Source organism: Pelodiscus sinensis, chromosome 9 (assembly GCF_049634645.1).
Source record: "Pelodiscus sinensis isolate JC-2024 chromosome 9, ASM4963464v1, whole genome shotgun sequence".
Lineage (NCBI taxonomy): Eukaryota > Metazoa > Chordata > Testudines > Trionychidae > Pelodiscus > Pelodiscus sinensis.
The window spans coordinates 370,100-387,092 of record NC_134719.1 but is presented as its reverse complement, the minus strand read 5'-3'; the positions used below and the strand labels follow the sequence as shown (position 1 = coordinate 387,092).

Here is a 16,993-nt window from a genome sequence, read left to right as displayed (position 1 = left end):
GCCGTAACGCCCTCGCCGTGGCCTCCTGCCTCTCCCCAGGGGGCTGTCAGCTCCAGCGCCTGTGGCCGAGGGAGGCAGGTTCCTGGGGTGGGCCCCGAGCGCCTGGGGCCTAGCCACGCCGTTACCTGAGCGCACGTGTGGAAATCCCCCTCCCCCTCCCAGAGCCCTGGGCTGCCGCGCCCCAAGGCTGGCCTGCTGCCCGTCCAACAGCTTGGCAAGGGACGTCACGTAGGAAAAGTCTGAACCCCCCTCTCCCCCGCAGCTTCACTGAGTCGTCTGTGTCCCGTGGCTCCACGGTCCCATTGCCTGTCAAGTCTCTGGCGGGTCAGGGAGCTGCCCCAGCCCCGGGCGGACTGGGCCTCGTGCTGCGGGGACGCGTGGGTAGCTCGGCAGCCTGCCCGTGTGGCCAGGACCTAGGAGTTCGGCTGCGTCCCCCGCCGGGCGGCGCTTGCCCAGCGGCTTGGGGGTGGGGCTTTGTCCTCGGCGCCGAGCGCTTCCCCACGGCGGAGTTTGAGCGCTGATTGAACGGGGCCTGTTCTCTCTCTCTTACAGGTTACCTGGACAATGCCAGTACTTAGGGCTGCCGGTGGCTGATTACTTCAAACAGTGGATTAATCTGAAGAAGGTACTTGTATGCAACCCCCCGGCCCCTCCCTCTCCCCGCTCTTCCAGGTGGCGCGTAATAACTCGGGCTGCTCTGCATTGCAATGAAGGAGTTATTTTCTCGGCGAGGCCGGGGCCGAGCGCTGCCGCCGCTCCCTATTGTGTCCCCGCTAATAGAGTCTTACTGTACTTGATGGAATGTGCCGTGCAGCTGGGGACAGTCCCATTGTGCGGGCCCGGCGCGGTCTGTCTCCGGGCACAATCGGCCCCCTCCAGCTACGGCTGTGTCCGCTTGTGCGCTGCTCGCCCTGGGCTTTCTCTTCCCCGTCCCGGGCCGAGAGCCCCTCCCACCAAACTCCCGCCCGCGTTCTGGTTACACGTTTCACAACAGCCCCCACTCTGCACCCCCCGACCAGGGGGCCCTGCGCCGCAGCTTGCATGGTCGCACCAGACCCGCTTGGAGCCATCTTGCCTCGCTCTGGCTGGGCGGGCTCTGAAGCAGAGGCGGGCAGTGACTTTCACGGGGGGGGGAGGCCACTTCATGAATTTTGCTAGGTGGTCCTGGGCCAGCTACCCCCTGGATGGGCAGGGCCTAGGGTGGAAAGGGCGGGGCTTGGGATAGCCTCTCCCCCACAGTTGTCTGGGGCTGGAGGCTTTGAATTAAATGCACAGCAAAGGGCTCGCAGCTCCCGGCCTCACTGCTGCCACGTTGCCTGCCAGCCGCCGGGGTCGCTGCAGCTGTTTAAAAGGTTCCCGGCTCTGGCCCCTGCCAGGTAGCGCCACGGCTGTGAGCCGGGAGCCATTGAAATAGGATCCTGCTGCCTGAGCCCCTGCCTGGAAATGCAGTGGCACAGGCAGCAGGGTAGAGGAAGCAAGTGGCCAGATGTGGCCCGTGAGCCAGATCAGACTGTTAGGCGGCCGGATCCGGCCCATCTTGTTCGTGGTGCCGCAGGGTTTCGGTGGCTCGCGCTGATCGCTGGGGACCGGGGAAACGGCTCCTACGTGAGCATCTCCGCAGAGTGTGGGGGCTGGCGTCTGCTGTGCTTTGTTTGCTGTTTTAACCGAGAACGTGAGAGAGAGGCCGGGCAGTCTGTGGGGTCTCGTCCGTCCAGCAGGGAGAGCAGGAGCGTTAACGAGGGCTGCGGGCAGCCCGTCCCCCATTGAACCCGACACGGGGGTGGTGCGGTCCCTGCTGTCAGAGCAAATCTTTTGGCTGATTGCGGGGCTGGGTAAATGGCATCTGAAAGCACGCTGGGGCATTGTGCAGTTCAGTGACCATTAATGATCGCCATTTGAAGTTCACTAAACTTCTGAGCACCGGAGAGCAGCTGCATAACCAGCCGGCTGACTGGTGCAGCAATCACACACCGAAAACCCAGCGCAACCCCCCGCCCGGCGAGGTCTGCTGTTCGCTGCCTGAGCCCCGAGCCGCGCTCGGCCTCCTGGCCCTGCGATCAGTGGCGGCTGTTCGCAGGAGGCCCGGGCTACCTGGGTTAGCAAGTGAGGCGTCTGGGTTCATCGTAATCTGGGTAGGCGTGTGAGCGAGGGGCTTTCGTGGATCTTGTTTCAGCTGATACTCTGAGCCCCGCTGAGCACTGCTAGCGATGCAGCAAGGCACAGGGCTGGGGGGGAATTCGCTCTGTCCAGCTCTGCACTTTGTGCTGGGGGTGGGGGGGACAGGAGGCTGACTGCCCCAGGCAGGAGCTCCTCCCTTTCTGGCTGTTTAATGCTGAGGGATCGTTAGCTGGTCCCATGCATCCTCTGCCTAAGGGGGTGGGCAGGTAACCTGGCTGCTGTCCCCCAGCACGGGACTAAAGCTCACCAGGGGCTGGCGCCTCTCCTGCCACACAGCCCCCAGGTTCTGAGGTGCTCACGTCCGGGGAGCTTAGGGGAGGAGTAACTGGCCCCGGCGCGCTGCCTGTGCCCCTTCCCCAGAGCTGGCTCAGGCCCCCTCCTACTCTGGGGAGCGCAGGAGGCCACCAGGGGCCTGGATTTCCTTCCTCAGGTCTCCTGCTGTCCCCAACACATGGCTAGCCCCAAGCCCACAGGAAGGCTGGGCAGGGGACTACCCGGGGCATCGGAGCCCTTGCCACTGCCCTGCCATGTGACCTTTGGCAAGTCCCTTCTCTTAGGTCCCTGATTCCCCTTGTCTGGCTAGTGTGTCTGCTCTTCAGGGCAGGTGTGCCTGTGTGTCGGAGCCCCGCCCGGCACAGGGCCCTGTCTCGTTGGGGGCCTGGGGCCCTCGCTCTTGCAGAGAAAAGTGAGAGCCAGGTAGGACTGCCGCCTGACGGGGCTCCCCTCAGCGGCACAGACAACCCGCTGGTCCCGCCTCCTACCCCCGCAGTCCCAAGCCGTCCGCCTGCGCTGCTGGCCCGATGCCCCGGAGAAAACCTCAGCCCAGGTGAAATGGCCAGTTGCTGGGCTGGGCCCGTCAGAGACTCAGGTGGTGCAGACATTAGGCAAACTGTGCTGGGGTGTAAATGCTGGATGGTGCTAGAGCCGTCTTGCAGCGCGGGAATCCCTCTGCTCCGCCTCCTCTCGTGTCGGCCAGCCTCTGTGTGTGTGTGTGTGCGCGTGAATCGGCAAGAACAACACGCTGGACTCACTGCCGTGTGTGTGTGTGTGTGTGTGCGCGCATCAGCAGGAAGAACATGACGGACTCACTGCCGTGTGTGTGTGTGTGTGCGCATCAGCAAGAAGAACATGACGGACTCGCTGCCGTGTGTGTGTGTGTGTGCGTGCGCGCGCGCGTGCGTGTGCATCGGCAAGAACACCACGCCGGACTCACTGCCGTGTGTGTGTGTGTGTGTGTGTGTGCGCGCATCAGCAAGAAGAACATGACGGACTCGCTGCTGTGTGTGTGTGTGTGTGTGTGTGTGTGCGCGTGTGCGCGCGTGTGCATCGGCAAGTACAACACGCCGGACTCGCTGCCGTGTGTGTGTGTGTGTGTGTGTGTGTGCGTGCATCGACAAGAACAACATGCTAGACTCGCTGCTGTGTGAATGTGTGTGTGTGTGCATGCATCGACAAGAACAACACGCCGGACTCGCTGCCGTGTGTGTGTGTGTGTGTGTGTGCATCGACAAGAACAACACGCCGGACTCGCTGCCGTGTGTGTGTGTGCGCGTGCGTGCATCGACAAGAACAACACGCCGGACTCGCTGCCGTGTGTGTGTGTGTGTGTGTGTGTGTGTGTGCGTGCATTGACAAGAACAACACGCCGGACTCGCTGCCGTGTGTGTGTGCGCGTGCATCGACAAGAACAACACGCCGGACTCGCTGCCGTGTGTGTGTGTGCGTGCATCGACAAGAACAACACGCCGGACTCGCTGCCGTGTGTGTGTGTGTGTGTGTGCGCGTGCGTGCGTGCATCGACAAGAACAACACGCCGGACTCGCTGCCGTGTGTGTGTGTGTGTGTGTGCGTGCGTGCATCGACAAGAACAACACGCCGGACTCGCTGCCGTGTGTGTGTGTGTGTGTGCGTGCGTGCATCGACAAGAACAACACGCCGGACTCGCTGCCGTGTGTGTGTGTGTGTGTGTGCGTGCGTGCATCGACAAGAACAACACGCCGGACTCGCTGCCGTGTGTGTGTGTGTGTGTGTGCGTGCATCGACAAGAACAACACGCCGGACTCGCTGCCGTGTGTGTGTGTGTGTGTGTGCGTGCGTGCATCGACAAGAACAACACGCCGGACTCGCTGCCGTGTGTGTGTGTGTGTGTGTGTGCGTGCATCGACAAGAACAACACGCCGGACTCGCTGCCGTGTGTGTGTGTGTGTGTGTGTGCGTGCATCGACAAGAACAACACGCCGGACTCGCTGCCGTGTGTGTGTGTGTGTGTGTGCGTGCATCGACAAGAACAACACGCCGGACTCGCTGCCGTGTGTGTGTGTGTGTGTGTGCGTGCATCGACAAGAACAACACGCCGGACTCGCTGCCGTGTGTGTGTGTGTGTGTGTGCGTGCGTGCATCGACAAGAACAACACGCCGGACTCGCTGCCGTGTGTGTGTGTGCGTGCATCGACAAGAACAACACGCCGGACTCGCTGCCGTGTGTGTGTGTGCGCGCACATTGGCAAGAACATGACGGACTCACTGCTGAGTGAGTGTGTGTGCGCGCGCATCGGCAAGAAGAACACGACCGACTCACTATACACACACGACTGCAAGCAGAAGTAGACTTTGGTGCCCTGGTCAGTCCCACTTGCTCTGTGATCCCCTTCCCCCATCCAGAAACCCCTCTAAGCAAGTCCCCGAAACCCACCATTCAAGCCGTGTCCCCGCCGTGCTTAGGAACGGAGCAGAGCTGGCCGGTGGAAATGCAGGCCCCGTGCTAGCCTAATCATTCTGCCAATGGAGCCTTTATCTGCGGATCCAAAGCAGCAGCCCGGTCGCAGAGGCCTCGAGGAGTCGGGTGGGAGGAAATGACTCCACGGTGGTTGTTGGGCTGGGCTCTGTTTAGCAGTGGCCCGGGGCACAGCCAAGCAGACTCAGCAAGGCAGGCAGCGCGCTCTCTTGTGTCTGGCCCCACCTGCACCCACTCGCCTCCCCCGGCGTTCGCGCCGTGCGGGTCTCATGGCCGCCAGGGCTGCTCGTTGGCCTCCGGCGGTTTGCTTGGCGGCGGAGGCTCCTCTGCTGACTGGGGGCCGCCGGGGAGCTGGGCCCCCCGGATGGGGCACACACGAGCGCTCGTGTGGCAAGAGGAGTTGTCCACCTGCCCCTTCATAGCCCCCCGAAGCAGGGTATTTCTGCCTCGCCCGCGCGGTCCCTCTGCAGGGCGAAAGAGCGTTAGCGCCGCGTTACCCAGAGCAGGACACGCCTGGACCCGGGCAAGTCCCCGTGCGCACTGCGGGCCGGCCTGGCTGCTTGTGCTGGCAGGAGGGGGAACGGGGGTTCGCTGAGGCTCCATGCTGGTTGCGCCGTAGCAAGCCTTGCGTTTGCAGCCCCAGCCATGGGGGGAGGGCAGCTGCCTCCCTGGCTCTCCTCTCCCAGGGAAGGGTGCTGGGACGGGCAGAGCTGCCTTTCACAGAGGACAAAAGCCAAAGGAAAAATGGCTCCATGCAACTGAACGCGCTGACAGAAGTTTGACTCCCCCCCGCTAATGTGTCCCCTCCACCAAGCCCTAATCGCTGCTTGCTGACATTTGTAATGTCACTGAGCGATCTTGTATCTTTAGTGAACTGTCAATGCAGAGAGGACTCGGGGCAGGGAGTTATCGCGCCCTTTGCGGGGAGGAGATAAGTGTTCAGGGAGGGCTGCCAAGGAGACGGGTTTTATTAGAGTGTCTGTGTATCAGATAGCCCCTCCGCCCCCTCCGCCTGCTCCCGTCACGCTGCTGTCGGAATCCTTCCCTGAGCAGCCGAGCCTCCGTGGGTCAGGATTCAGCTGCCTTAACAGCGGGGCTGCAGGCCTCCAGCCGAGCGCGGGTGCAGGGTGCTCACAGAGCGAGGCTCTGGGTGGCTGGGCCCAGGAGGCAAAGCTTTGCCATGCCTCTGCCGCCCCCACGCAAAATTCCGCCCGGAATCAAGCCGGCAGAGTTTACGGGGCTGGAGTCGGAAGGACGTCTTGTGTGCCTGGGGCGCCTTCCGGCTTCTGCTCTGAGAGCCCTGTGCCAAGGCTGCGAGTGTGTCCTTTCCCCGGGACAGGTCGGGGAAACTGAGGCGCAGTGAGTGCCCTGGGTCGCGCAGTGAGGCAGAGTTGGAACCCAGCCCCACTGGCTCCCAGCCCTCGTCTGGGGCCGCCAGAGCTGTGGTTCTCGAGGGCTCCTCCTCTGTCGGCGGGAATGTCTCCTCCCACCCCCGCTGCCACGCTAGTGGGTGCACCGTTCTGTGCCGGCAGCGCTTCACTTTTTTCTTGCACAAATGAGCCCACAATCTCGTGTAAGAGGAGCACCAGCAGCAGCGGGATTCTGGGGCGTGTGTGCAGCTAAGCGTGCCTGCGGCGTCGTAGCAAGTGGGCTCCGTCCGGCTGGCAGCGACATGGCCGCGGAGAGGTCAGAGAAATGGGTCAAACCCAATGCACAGCACCACCGGACGACCTCACGTCTGGCACAGGGCTCCCGACCTTTCCGACGACTGTGCCCCTTTCGGGAGTCGGCTCTGTCTCGTGTGCCCCCGACTTTCACCTCGCAGACAGACTTACAAAATCAGACGTAACTCTCCAGCCGCATCCCAGCACCGTGCTACTGAAAAGTCGCTTCGTTCCTTCTTTTCACATGCGATGCTAAGAGAAGCCTCGACCCCCCGGAGGAGCCCTGATGAGTATCTAGAGCAGTCGGAACAAGCCATTGTGTGCAATTGCAGCTTGTGCGGATTTCACTGGTGCTTTTTATGTGGCCTGTTCTAAAGCGAGGCAAATCTCTCGATGAGCCGCTGTAGCCCTGAAAGAGCCCTGCATTAGGGATGTCAAAACGTGCGTGTTTTAAACAGACCTGTGACTGCTGAAAATGTACATGCCAGGTGGGCTGGGGTGTCTCCCCAGGAGCCGGCGTGTGTGGGGAGCGGGCTTTTAAGCTGGTTCCCATCTGCCCTACCCCCCCACCTCTGATACAGAGGCAGCAGCATAGGGAGGAGAGGAGGGAGGTGGCTCCCCGGGAGCTGGCTTTTTAACCTGGCTCCCCATGTGTACCAGGAGCCTGCATGTAACCATGAAGCTCTGTAAGCTGAGCTCTTGGGCAGCCTCTCAGGAGAGATTCGGGTGCCACCCAACTGATTAGCAGAGCACCCTCAGCTGGCAGCAGGTGTTTCTCTTGGTGGTGCACATCCACACATGCCTTGGTGCACACAACAACATTTATTCCACACACAAATGGAAAAATTAGAAGGCCCATTGCCATGAATGTTAACGGATGAGTCCAGGCATAGCGGTTCCCTGTGTGCATGGTTACACTTTCCCATCCCAACTCTTCATACCCCTGGTTGACAACCACTGGTGTGAGGAATCATCTTTGCAAGTTATTCATGGCTCCGGGTACATTGGGTGCACTAAGCGTTTTTCCTGAAGCTTCTCAGCCTCTCCCCTTCCACTCGCCCGCCCCATCTGAGAACCTCTGCCCTAGACCACAGCGCTCCCATCCAGCAAGCGACAATCCCGTTATTTCCCAAAGGGTATTGTCAGGTAGCTTAGACTCTACTAAAACTCTGTAATGAATATGTATTGTACACCAAGCATGATTTTTGCTCAGGCTCCCCCCAACTCTTTCCACTGGCTTTCCAGTTTTTCATGACCACTCCTGCTTAGGTTGGAGATTGTGAGGTTAGGTCAGGCGTCCTGCCCGTGGTACCACCCCCCTGGTAAGGATTTAGAGCCTGGGTCACGCTCGGCTGCAGCGCCCCTGACTTGCGGTGTGAGGGGAGCCTGGAGCCTGCCAGCGCAGCCCGACAGGAAAGGCTTGTCCGAACGCGTCAAAGGAGGGGTAGCGCCAGAGAGCAAACCCCGCAGTGCACGGAGGGGCATCCGGGCAGGTGAATTAGTGGTGAGTCGGATGCGATCACCCGGGGGCTCTTTAACAACTGGCTTGCACAGCGGAACAAGAGGCGTGGGCAGCTCAGGAGGTAGCGAAGGCCACAGCACCCGGCCCGAGCAGCGGGGGTGGTCCTGCTGGACCTGAGAGTCCCCCGGTCAGTTGGGGGAAGCTCTTCCTCTCCCTGGCGCCTGCTGCCTTGGCGTCACTCTTGGGAAGCACAGGCAGCCGGGAAGCGGTTTCTCTCTCGGGGCTGGTTTTGGGCGAAAGCATCCTGGCCGGTCTGGTCGCGGTGCCGGACCCCTGTGGGCAGAGCTTTGAGCACCGGCTGTGCGGAAATGCAGCACGCTCAGGTGGGGATGGCGCTAGCTGCGAGGGGAGCTGGTGCTTTAGGATGACACTGGGGGTGGGATCGTGGCCCCGTGGAAACCAGTGGGCATTTGACCTTCGCTTGGGAGATGCCCTTCTAATGGTGATCTGCTACACGGGCTGGCGTGTGATCCAGGCCACCAGGAGCGGCTGGAGATGTTTGGGGGGGGGGGGAGGAGTCCCCCCCAGGAGCCCCTCGCCCCGATCCTGTGCTGCAGAGCCAAGGGGCAGGTGGTTGTGAGGCGTAACAGTCTGCGGTCCTAGCGCCGCCGCAGATTCCCCTCGGGACACCCCGAGAGAGGTGCCGCCTTGCACCGGGTGAGGGGTCCGTGGCGATTGGGTGTTTTCCAAGCAATATGAGCCGTGGCCCTCGGTGCAGAGATAAGGCAGTGGCAGGCGCCGTAGGAGACCCTCAGGTAATGTGCAGCGGCTTCTTTGCTGGAGAGCGTTTCTATTGGGGATGTAAAAATGGACAGAAATAGGAACCAATCAAAGTTCTGTCGGGCACACGGTTAAAGGTTTTCCCCAGGGATACAGGGCGAGCGAGGGAAGGGTGCTGGAGGGGTCCCGGCTGCTGGCCCTGCACCGTGGGTTCTGCTGCTGGCAACAGCCCAGCACGCGCGAGGTCCTGGCTGCCAACCCCTCTTGGGACCCCGGCAGGGTTCAGTCGTTAACAGGAACCGTTACCCGTCGGCTAACTGGTGACGCGGTTAATCTCTTACATCCCTATTCGTTGAAGCAAAATGCAGGACAATGTAGCACTTTAAAGACTAACAAGATGGTTTATTAGATGATGAGCTTTCGTGGGCCAGACCCACTTCCTCAGATCAAATAGTGGAAGAAAGTAGTCACAACCGTATATACCAAAGGATACAATTAAAAAAATGAACACATATGAAAAGGACAAATCACATTGCAGAACAGAAGGGGGATGCGGGGGGGTGGAAGGGGGAGGAAGGAAGGTAAGTGTCTGTGAATTGCTGATATTAAAGGTAGGGAGACCCATATAGGTCACAACAGTGGATTCATTTTGATTAAGGAACAGCAGAAGTGTGTGTGTAGCTGCAGAGAGAGGGGTTTTCAGGGAGTGCAGGGGCCAGGCATTGCAGGCGGAAACGGGTACAAGAAAAATCAAGAGCAAATGCCATCGCTAGACTTAGCAGATGAGGCTGGGTTTAAGGAAAAGGTCTCCCCACTGCATCGCTGACCAGCCTTCCCCGCAGGATCCCCCCACAGTTTAAAGAGCTGGATTCCTTTGTTGTCTTAGCAAGAGACGGGCAGGGAGAGAGACCTTGGGGTGGGTTTGCCCCTCTCTGGTGTAGTTTGGTCTCCCTTGAATGCATTTTCCTCAGGAGCCGCCCGGATGAAGCACTTTCCAGCGCGGCGCCAGGAGACAGCGAGTCTCACCACGGGGGCGTTCGCTACGTTGTTTGGTGAGATGCAGTTTGCTTCCTTGCCAAAGAACAGCTTCTTGCGAGGTGACTTTGGTGGCAGCTGGCCAGCGTCCAGTGTCCTTTGTCTTAGAGAAGCAGGGTTACCTGTTCCCCAGACCTGCCTGGTGAACACGCTCCAGCCACGACTGTGGCTTACGTCCATACCGTGGCGTGTAATGCTGCTACGTGCGCATCACCGGGGTATTATTGACCCGCAAGTGATCAGTTCTTAGCGGACACCTTACAAGGCATGTTCTGTACAAAGATCAGGCTCTCGTGTGTCGGGTGTGAGCGCAGGGGTGCTGTCATTCACGTGCAGATCCCAGGGTTGAAGGAATTAGCTAGCAATGTTACCAAACCATTGACAGGTATTTCCCCAGTCGCAGGGAGCTAGGGAGAGATCAGAGGGAACCAGCAGGTCTAGTCTTGACCTGCAGGATGGGAAAGGAAGGTGACCTGGGCAGCTGGAAACTTAACTTCAGTCTCGAGTTAAAACCAAACTCTGCAACCAAGTAACGGGAGAGGATCTGTTGGGTGTAGCGACGGGCATGTTATTCCTGCAGGGATTCGATTGGATGCCCGGGGGAAGGAAGCTTCATTGCTTGGCTCATCTTAAAACAGAAGTGGAGAAAGCTCCGGAGAACATGTTGCATGGGGGGATCTGTGCTGGCGGGAAGGCAGGGCTGTGGGACTGAACGGATCTTTTCCAGGTCCGGTTTTTACTGAGCTTCAGCCTGTTAAAGATGTATCCAGCTGAGCGTCCTCCTCTGGAGACGATGGGTTCTTTTTTGGCAGGGTGGAGGTGTCGGTATTTCAAGCAGATCAACCGCTTTTGGAGAGGGCCACTGAGAAGGGGACGTGTCTGAGAAGCAGTCCCTGCGAGTCTCTTCTGCGCTTGAAAGTTGCTTCCAGGATGTGTAGCCCAGGAGAACCTGTCCACAGTGAGAGCTGTGATTTCATGGGCCGATGCCTGTCTTGGGAGAAGCTGTTGTTACATTTGTTGACTGTGTGGCGCGCCTAGAAACAGAAGGGTACGGCGCATGCCACGTGAAGCCCCAACCCCCCTTCGGGGCTAGCTCTGCTAACCGCGTACGCTCAGGCTTAGCTTTAAGCGCGCGAGTAGAGACTTTGGCTTAACGGTGGGTGCCTGTTGACGGGCTTTGCCGGACCCATGCTCAGCTGCCGGCTGGATCGATCCCTCGCGGAGCACGGCGAGGCGCTGTCTTTCTGCGCTCGCTCTGCCCGCCTCCTGGAGTGTGCAAGCCCCGGCTGCGAGTGTGTCATAGGCATCGGGGGTCTGTCAGTGCGGCTCAGGCTGCGTTGTCGCCTTGTACCCCCGTGCGGCCTTGGATTCCCAAGCGTGCTGAAGCTCAGTGCACATGCCCAGTGCGGTCACGTGTGGCAGCGCACGGGGAACGGCCGGCAGGCGAATTGCTCCCAGGGCGTAGGTGCGTGGCTCTGATCCGCGTGGCAGGTAAGCCCCTTTGCCTTCCGGCGGCTGCACGCGGCCAGCCTTCTCCTTTAAATCTGCCGCACAGCTGTCTGAACTCTGAAATTTCTTTCACTCTCTCCCTCGCCTTGTTAACATGTGTTGCCTTTGGGGTAATCAGGGAAAAAATATTATGTCCTTTTACAATTACCGGGTTTTGGAATATTAAAATGTCTCTCTGCATCGGCAGTGTTATTTTGATTGGTATTCTAACCTTTGACTAGCCCATAAAGCGAGCCGCTCTTCAAGCCAATATTGCAGGACTGAAATTTAATTCCGAAATGATTCCAGATAATAGGGAGACAGATAATATATGCATGAAGGATATTATGTTTGGACTAAATGCAGCAGGGCCAGGGCTTGGGAGTTGAATAATAGCCCAGAGTGAGTTATAATCTGTGGGACAGAAATACCTTACTGTCAGGGCCAGGAGAGGATCTCTTAAATCAAAGGGAAGGAGGATTGCAGAGGGCCAGGGGACAGGAGCTGAGATGGAAAGGGCATGCGGGAGAGGCCTTAAAGGACCAGCCCTCTGTGTCCGGCTGCAGAGGGACGGGCACTCGGATTGCCGGGTAACGGGTAGTGCTGGCTAAGATGACCTGTTTCCAGGGAAACGCCGAAAGCAGGAGGGGGGGGTGGCATTCTGGTGTAGACAAATCCCTCCCTCACAAAATAGTTCCACGAATGTCGTGCCTCAGTTTCCCCAGGGGCTCTGAGCAAAGGGCCGTAAGGGAAATACCTCGCTGGGTTGGAGCTGGGAACGGCTGCTTTGGGTTGCTGGTTTTGGTCAGGGCTCCAGCCTGAGCCCCTCCCCAGTCAGGCCTGTCCCCGTCCTCTCTCGTGTCAGTGGCTGACAGGTACCGGAGCTTGCCGGAGCCGAGGGGGCGCCTCGGACGCGCTCAGTGCCGAGCGGGGCCGTTACCCGCCCCTCTGCGCTCTGGGGGCTCTTCCCAAAGCCGGGCTCTCAGTGCCCGGCCCCCCTTCACCGAATAGTCGCCCTGCTGAGGAGAGTTCTCCGGTCGCCTGCTCTCCAGGGGGCTTGGACACTCTGCAGCCTCTCGCCGTCCGTCTGCCAGCGGTTCCCTTCCCTCCACAGCCCGAGCGCCTGCAGCGGGCGGGAGCCTGTGCCTGGGAAAGGAAGTGCGGCCTGCCCCCCCGCTACGCTGCCTGTGGGTCGGAGCGAGGGGGCGGGAACAGAGGAGCCGGGGGCTCGGTTCCCAGCCCGTCCCCTGCTGGCTGTCCTGCTGCGGGGGGCGCGTGCCCACTTGCTGAAGCCCTGGCTCCGGGCAAGCACGCTCTGATGGCTGAGCACGCCCCTCGCCACCAGGCCCTGCCGGCAGCCCCACGCCGAGCTGCTGAGGGGCCTGGGAACCCGCCGTGGTGAAACCCCGTGTGAGTGCAAAGCCCAGCGCAGCCCCGACCCAGCCAGAGCCGCACAGAGCTCCGGCCACGGGGCGAGGGGCTGCGTTACCCGGCCCGGCGCCTTGGGCTAGAGCTGAGAGGGGGCTGGGCTGTCCGGAGAGCGCCCTTGGCAAGGCAGTGGCTTTGGCGGTGGCGTAATCTCCCAAGGAGAGTGACTGTCACCCGTCCCTCGGGGCTCCTCGTGGCTGGGCAGGGCGGTGGAGGCCACCCAGCTTTGGGCTGGCGTTGGAGCGGGTGGTGTGGTAGACCTGGGCCACGGGGAAAACACGAGGGGCTTGGCTCAGGCTGGTCAGTGAGAGCCCCCGTGCCAGCCTAACAGGCCTCTTCCTGCAGTGTCAGGGCCGGGCCCTCCCTGGTGGGACAGGGGCTTCGGCTGCAAGGGGGGCCTGTCTGCCGGCGGTGGAGTTTACACGCCAGGTTTCCCGGCACGCAGGTCTCTGCCGCAGCACTGGGACGTCGGCTCTTGCGGGGCTTCCATCCCACCGCGCAGCTGTGTGGAGCGGGGGGGTGTGTCTAGCGACTCTCCGAGAGTGAGAACAATGGCCTAACTCCGCACCCCTCGCCCGCCTGCCTGAGCTGCCCGGAGAGCGGACAAGAGACCGGAGGGAGCCGGGGGTTGTATGGGGCCGAAGTAGCTGGATGAGATCCTCTGGCTTGCGCCCGCTAGGCCAGCATGGGTCCTTCTGGCCTTCAACTCCAGCAATCTCTTGGAGAGGCCCTGGCCACACAAAGGCGGGGTGAGCAAGTGGCAGTTATGGGGCAGGTGTGGTGTCCAGTCTTCCCAGTACGTGCGGGGCTGGTTTGACTCTGTGCCTGCGAGGACAGTGCCGGTTCTGAGCTACGCGAGGGCCAGAGGGCTCCTCAAAGCACGACCCTCGTGTAGGCTGGTTGCTGCTGCTGTTTAGCCCGGGTCTACTCGGGGAGGGGGCTGTTTTCTCACGCAGCCTTCTGTTGGTGACAAGGCAAATGGTCGTCCTCACGGGTTTGCCGGCTCAGTGTTGTTTGCTCCCAGCTCCGAAGGCAGCACAGAAGTAAGGGCGGTAATGCTGCGACCCCCTAAGTTAACCTTTCCTTGCGGGTCGGGACCCTCGCTGTGAGGGACGCTGGTCTCTCCCTGGGGAGTCTGCCACACGCATAGGCCAGCGAGGTCCATGACACGTTTTTCATGGCTGGGAACGGGGTCGGGCCCTAGCTTTGTTTACCTGCCACTTTCATGCCCGAAGTGCCATGTTGTTTCTGGTGCCCAATGCAGAGGGGCTGGCGCCCGTTTCTTACACGCGTGTTGCCAGAGTTGGCGGGTGAAAGGCAGAGAAGCACGTGTGCAGAGCCGGTGTCGTGCTTCCCGCTCGCGGTGTGCCCAGAGCCCTGCTCCCGGCGGTACGCAAACACCTCGCGTCTGTCCCGGACAGCCGCCTGCTCCCGCCGGGCTGCCGCTCAGGTTAATTGCACAGCACAGACCTCGGCACGCTGAGCCTGCGCCGCCCTCGCCGGGGTCGGAATATTCATCGGCTTTTGTCCAGGCCTCGGGTCTGCGGAAGAGCGCTTTCCGTGGGTGCCGGGCGGAGCGCTCCCTGAGGCGGATAACTGTGCTCGCGCCCCGCAGTCTGCCCCTCGCGTGGCAGGAAGGACGAGAAACTGGTACCGGTCTGGTCTGCTCCTCTTTACGCTGGCTGCAATCAGGAGTCCCCGGAGGGAGACTTAGGGGAGCTGAGTGCAAACCTGGGGTCAGTGGGTTCAGAATTAGGCCGGGAGCCTGGTGATGAGACTGAACCGAGCAGCCCTCTGAGAGTCTAATTTGTGCCCAGCCATTTGCTGCCTGCCCTGGCTGGGACCCTTCACTCTGCACGTGTGTTACTGGGCCCTACAGCCCCTGTTCTCGGTGCCCGCTGAAACCTGGTGGGGGAGGTCTCGCGACAGGCCTTATTCCACCAGCACCCGGCCGTGCGGCTCTCTGGCCAGTGTCGCCTGGGCCTCACCAGGCTGCCAAACCTCCGAGCAGCCAGCCAATGGTCGCTCCAAACCCAGAGGCCGGCAGACCCCACAGAAACATGTTTCCTGCTTCCCCCGCTGGGCTGAGGCTGCCTTCCGAGCAGCACTGCCCCATCCCGCGTCCAGCAGCCCCCGGGTTCTCCGTCCCGGCCTGTGTCGTGGGGAAGAGGTGGTTTTCCTGCACTGCGTTTCCCTGTGCACGGCAGTGTGCTGAGGCGGCCGCGCCGTTCCCAGCCTCCTCTTGAAAGGCGCAAGCTTGACCCCACCCCTGACACAGCCTCCCCCGCAGTCGATACGGGAGCAGGACTGGAGAGGGGATTAATGGCAGGGCATGTTTGACAATAATCCCGCGACGTGGGTTGCATTCTTGGCAGCAGGCAAGGGCGCAATGCCGGAGAGCTGGCCCTTTCCTGAATCAGCGGGGCCTAGAGAAGGGGGGAGGGCACCCCCCAGCTCAGCCGTGCCCAGTGGGGCTTGCTGCAGAGACCGGAATTTCTTCCCACTTGCAGCCAGCTTGGTTCTGTTAGATGCCGGCTGACAGCCTGGGGAAGGCTGGGAGATCGTCCAGCGATCTGCTGGCAGCGCTGAGCCAGGAAAGCAAAGGGGCTGGTGTCTGTTTGGGGGAGGGGCTGGGTGCGGAGGGGGGGTTAGCAAGAGACCTGGACGTGAGCCACACTCCCCCCGCCCTGGGGAAAAGGCTGCTTTCTGGGCAGGTCTCCGAAATGCGACTGCGAACGTGCCCGGCTGAGATGTCCCCCATTGGCTCGGACTTCCAGGGGGGCCTGTAGCTGCTCCTCTGGCTGTCCAGGCCAGTGGCACACTGTGTGGCAGCCAGGCAGCCTCTCTTGCTGCGGCGTGCTGCGTAGGAGCAGCCAGAGGCAACCGCGCCGGGGCAGGGGCAGGGGAGAGGGGCCTGGGCCTGGCTTTATAAAGGCTCCCCCTGCTCCTTGGCTTCGGTGTGTCTTCCGCCACTTCCTCCTCCTCTCCTCCTGCTGGGCTCAGGAGGCCATGGTGTGTGCTGCATGGAGGAGGGCCTGCCTGCTCCCTCCCGCTCCGTGGGACCTGGGAGCCTGTCAGAATCCTGGAGGGAGGGGACAGCTTGGCCAAAACCATCTCGATTGACTGGAGCAGCAGCCATTAGACACAGAGCTGAAAGGCGTTCGGTGGCTTGAAACACAAGAGACGCTTCCTCATCTAGAGAGCGCTCGTCCCAGAAGCAGAGAGACATCCGGAACAGTGACATGATAAATTACGCCGAGGCAGGGACAACCGAAGTAATCTTCCCCAGACGTGCACGCGGAAACGCCGCCAACGCCGCCAGCAGCCCGGCTCTTCTGGGCACGCAGCACGGCGAGGCGGACGTGAGAAACACTTCTCGGGGGTGAGCTGCTAGACAGAGCAGACTCCTGCAGCCCATCCACCAGGGAGGGAAAACGGGACCGCATCAAAATCTACTTCCTCTCCAGCGCCAGCGGCCCCAAGCCTGGACGCATTGGTGAGGAAGATGGTGACATGAGTGACAATAAAAGTCTCGGGGGGAGGGCCGTGTTAGTCTGTAACTTTAAAACAATGAGCAGTCCTGTGGCACCTTGGGGTGTGTCTAGACTACAGGGTTTTTTCGAAAAAGCTTCACCTGCGTCTAGACTGCCGCTGCATTCTTTCGAAATTAAATCAGAACAGCGTGGCGGTTTTTTCGACTGCGGAAAACCTCATTTTACAAGGAATAACGCCTTTTTCGAAAGTGCTCTTTCAAAAAAAGGCGTTATTGAGTGCAAACGGCTTTTTCGAAAGAGAGCGTGCAGACTGCCTGGGTGTTCTCTTTCGAGAAAGCAGCTCTCTCTTTCGAAAATACTAGTTGCTGTCTAGACGTTCTCTTTCGAAAAAGGCTTGTAGTCTAGATGCAGTATTAGAGACTAACAAATATATTATCGGTCACACGGCAAGTATAATCTACAAAGGGATTTCACCAGCCAATTACAGAGAGTGTAGAATTGGTCCTCTACAAATCTGAGATTCTCTGGGCTTGAACAAAGATGTTAACTGGATGTCGCATTATAAAGCCAGTCTCCCCTGCCTCTAACAATGGCATTTTTGCATCAAAAGCTAAGAATAGGACACTTCCAGCCCCCTTAATTAGCCTCATTAGCACCAGTCCTACGTTTGACAGGTATATTTTCCCCCCTCTGTTATAAATATCTTGGTTCTGTTATTTCCACTCCGGTT

The 16,993-nt window shown here is 60.2% G+C and overlaps 1 protein-coding gene across 4 annotated transcripts in view; it reads left to right on the top strand.

Annotated features, from left to right (window-relative positions):
• The window catches only part of ERI3 (ERI1 exoribonuclease family member 3), a 187,263-nt gene that overhangs the window by 71,586 nt on the left and 98,684 nt on the right, over window positions 1-16,993 (top strand). For all 4 annotated transcript variants that reach the window (XR_012905823.1, XM_075935805.1, XM_075935806.1 and 1 more), the window contains exon 6: window positions 553-625. Coding sequence is in view for 3 of the 4 variants with exons in the window: in XM_075935805.1 (XP_075791920.1) it covers window positions 553-625 (73 nt within the window). In the remaining variant the exon portion in view is untranslated. The remainder of the gene's footprint in view (window positions 1-552; window positions 626-16,993) is intronic.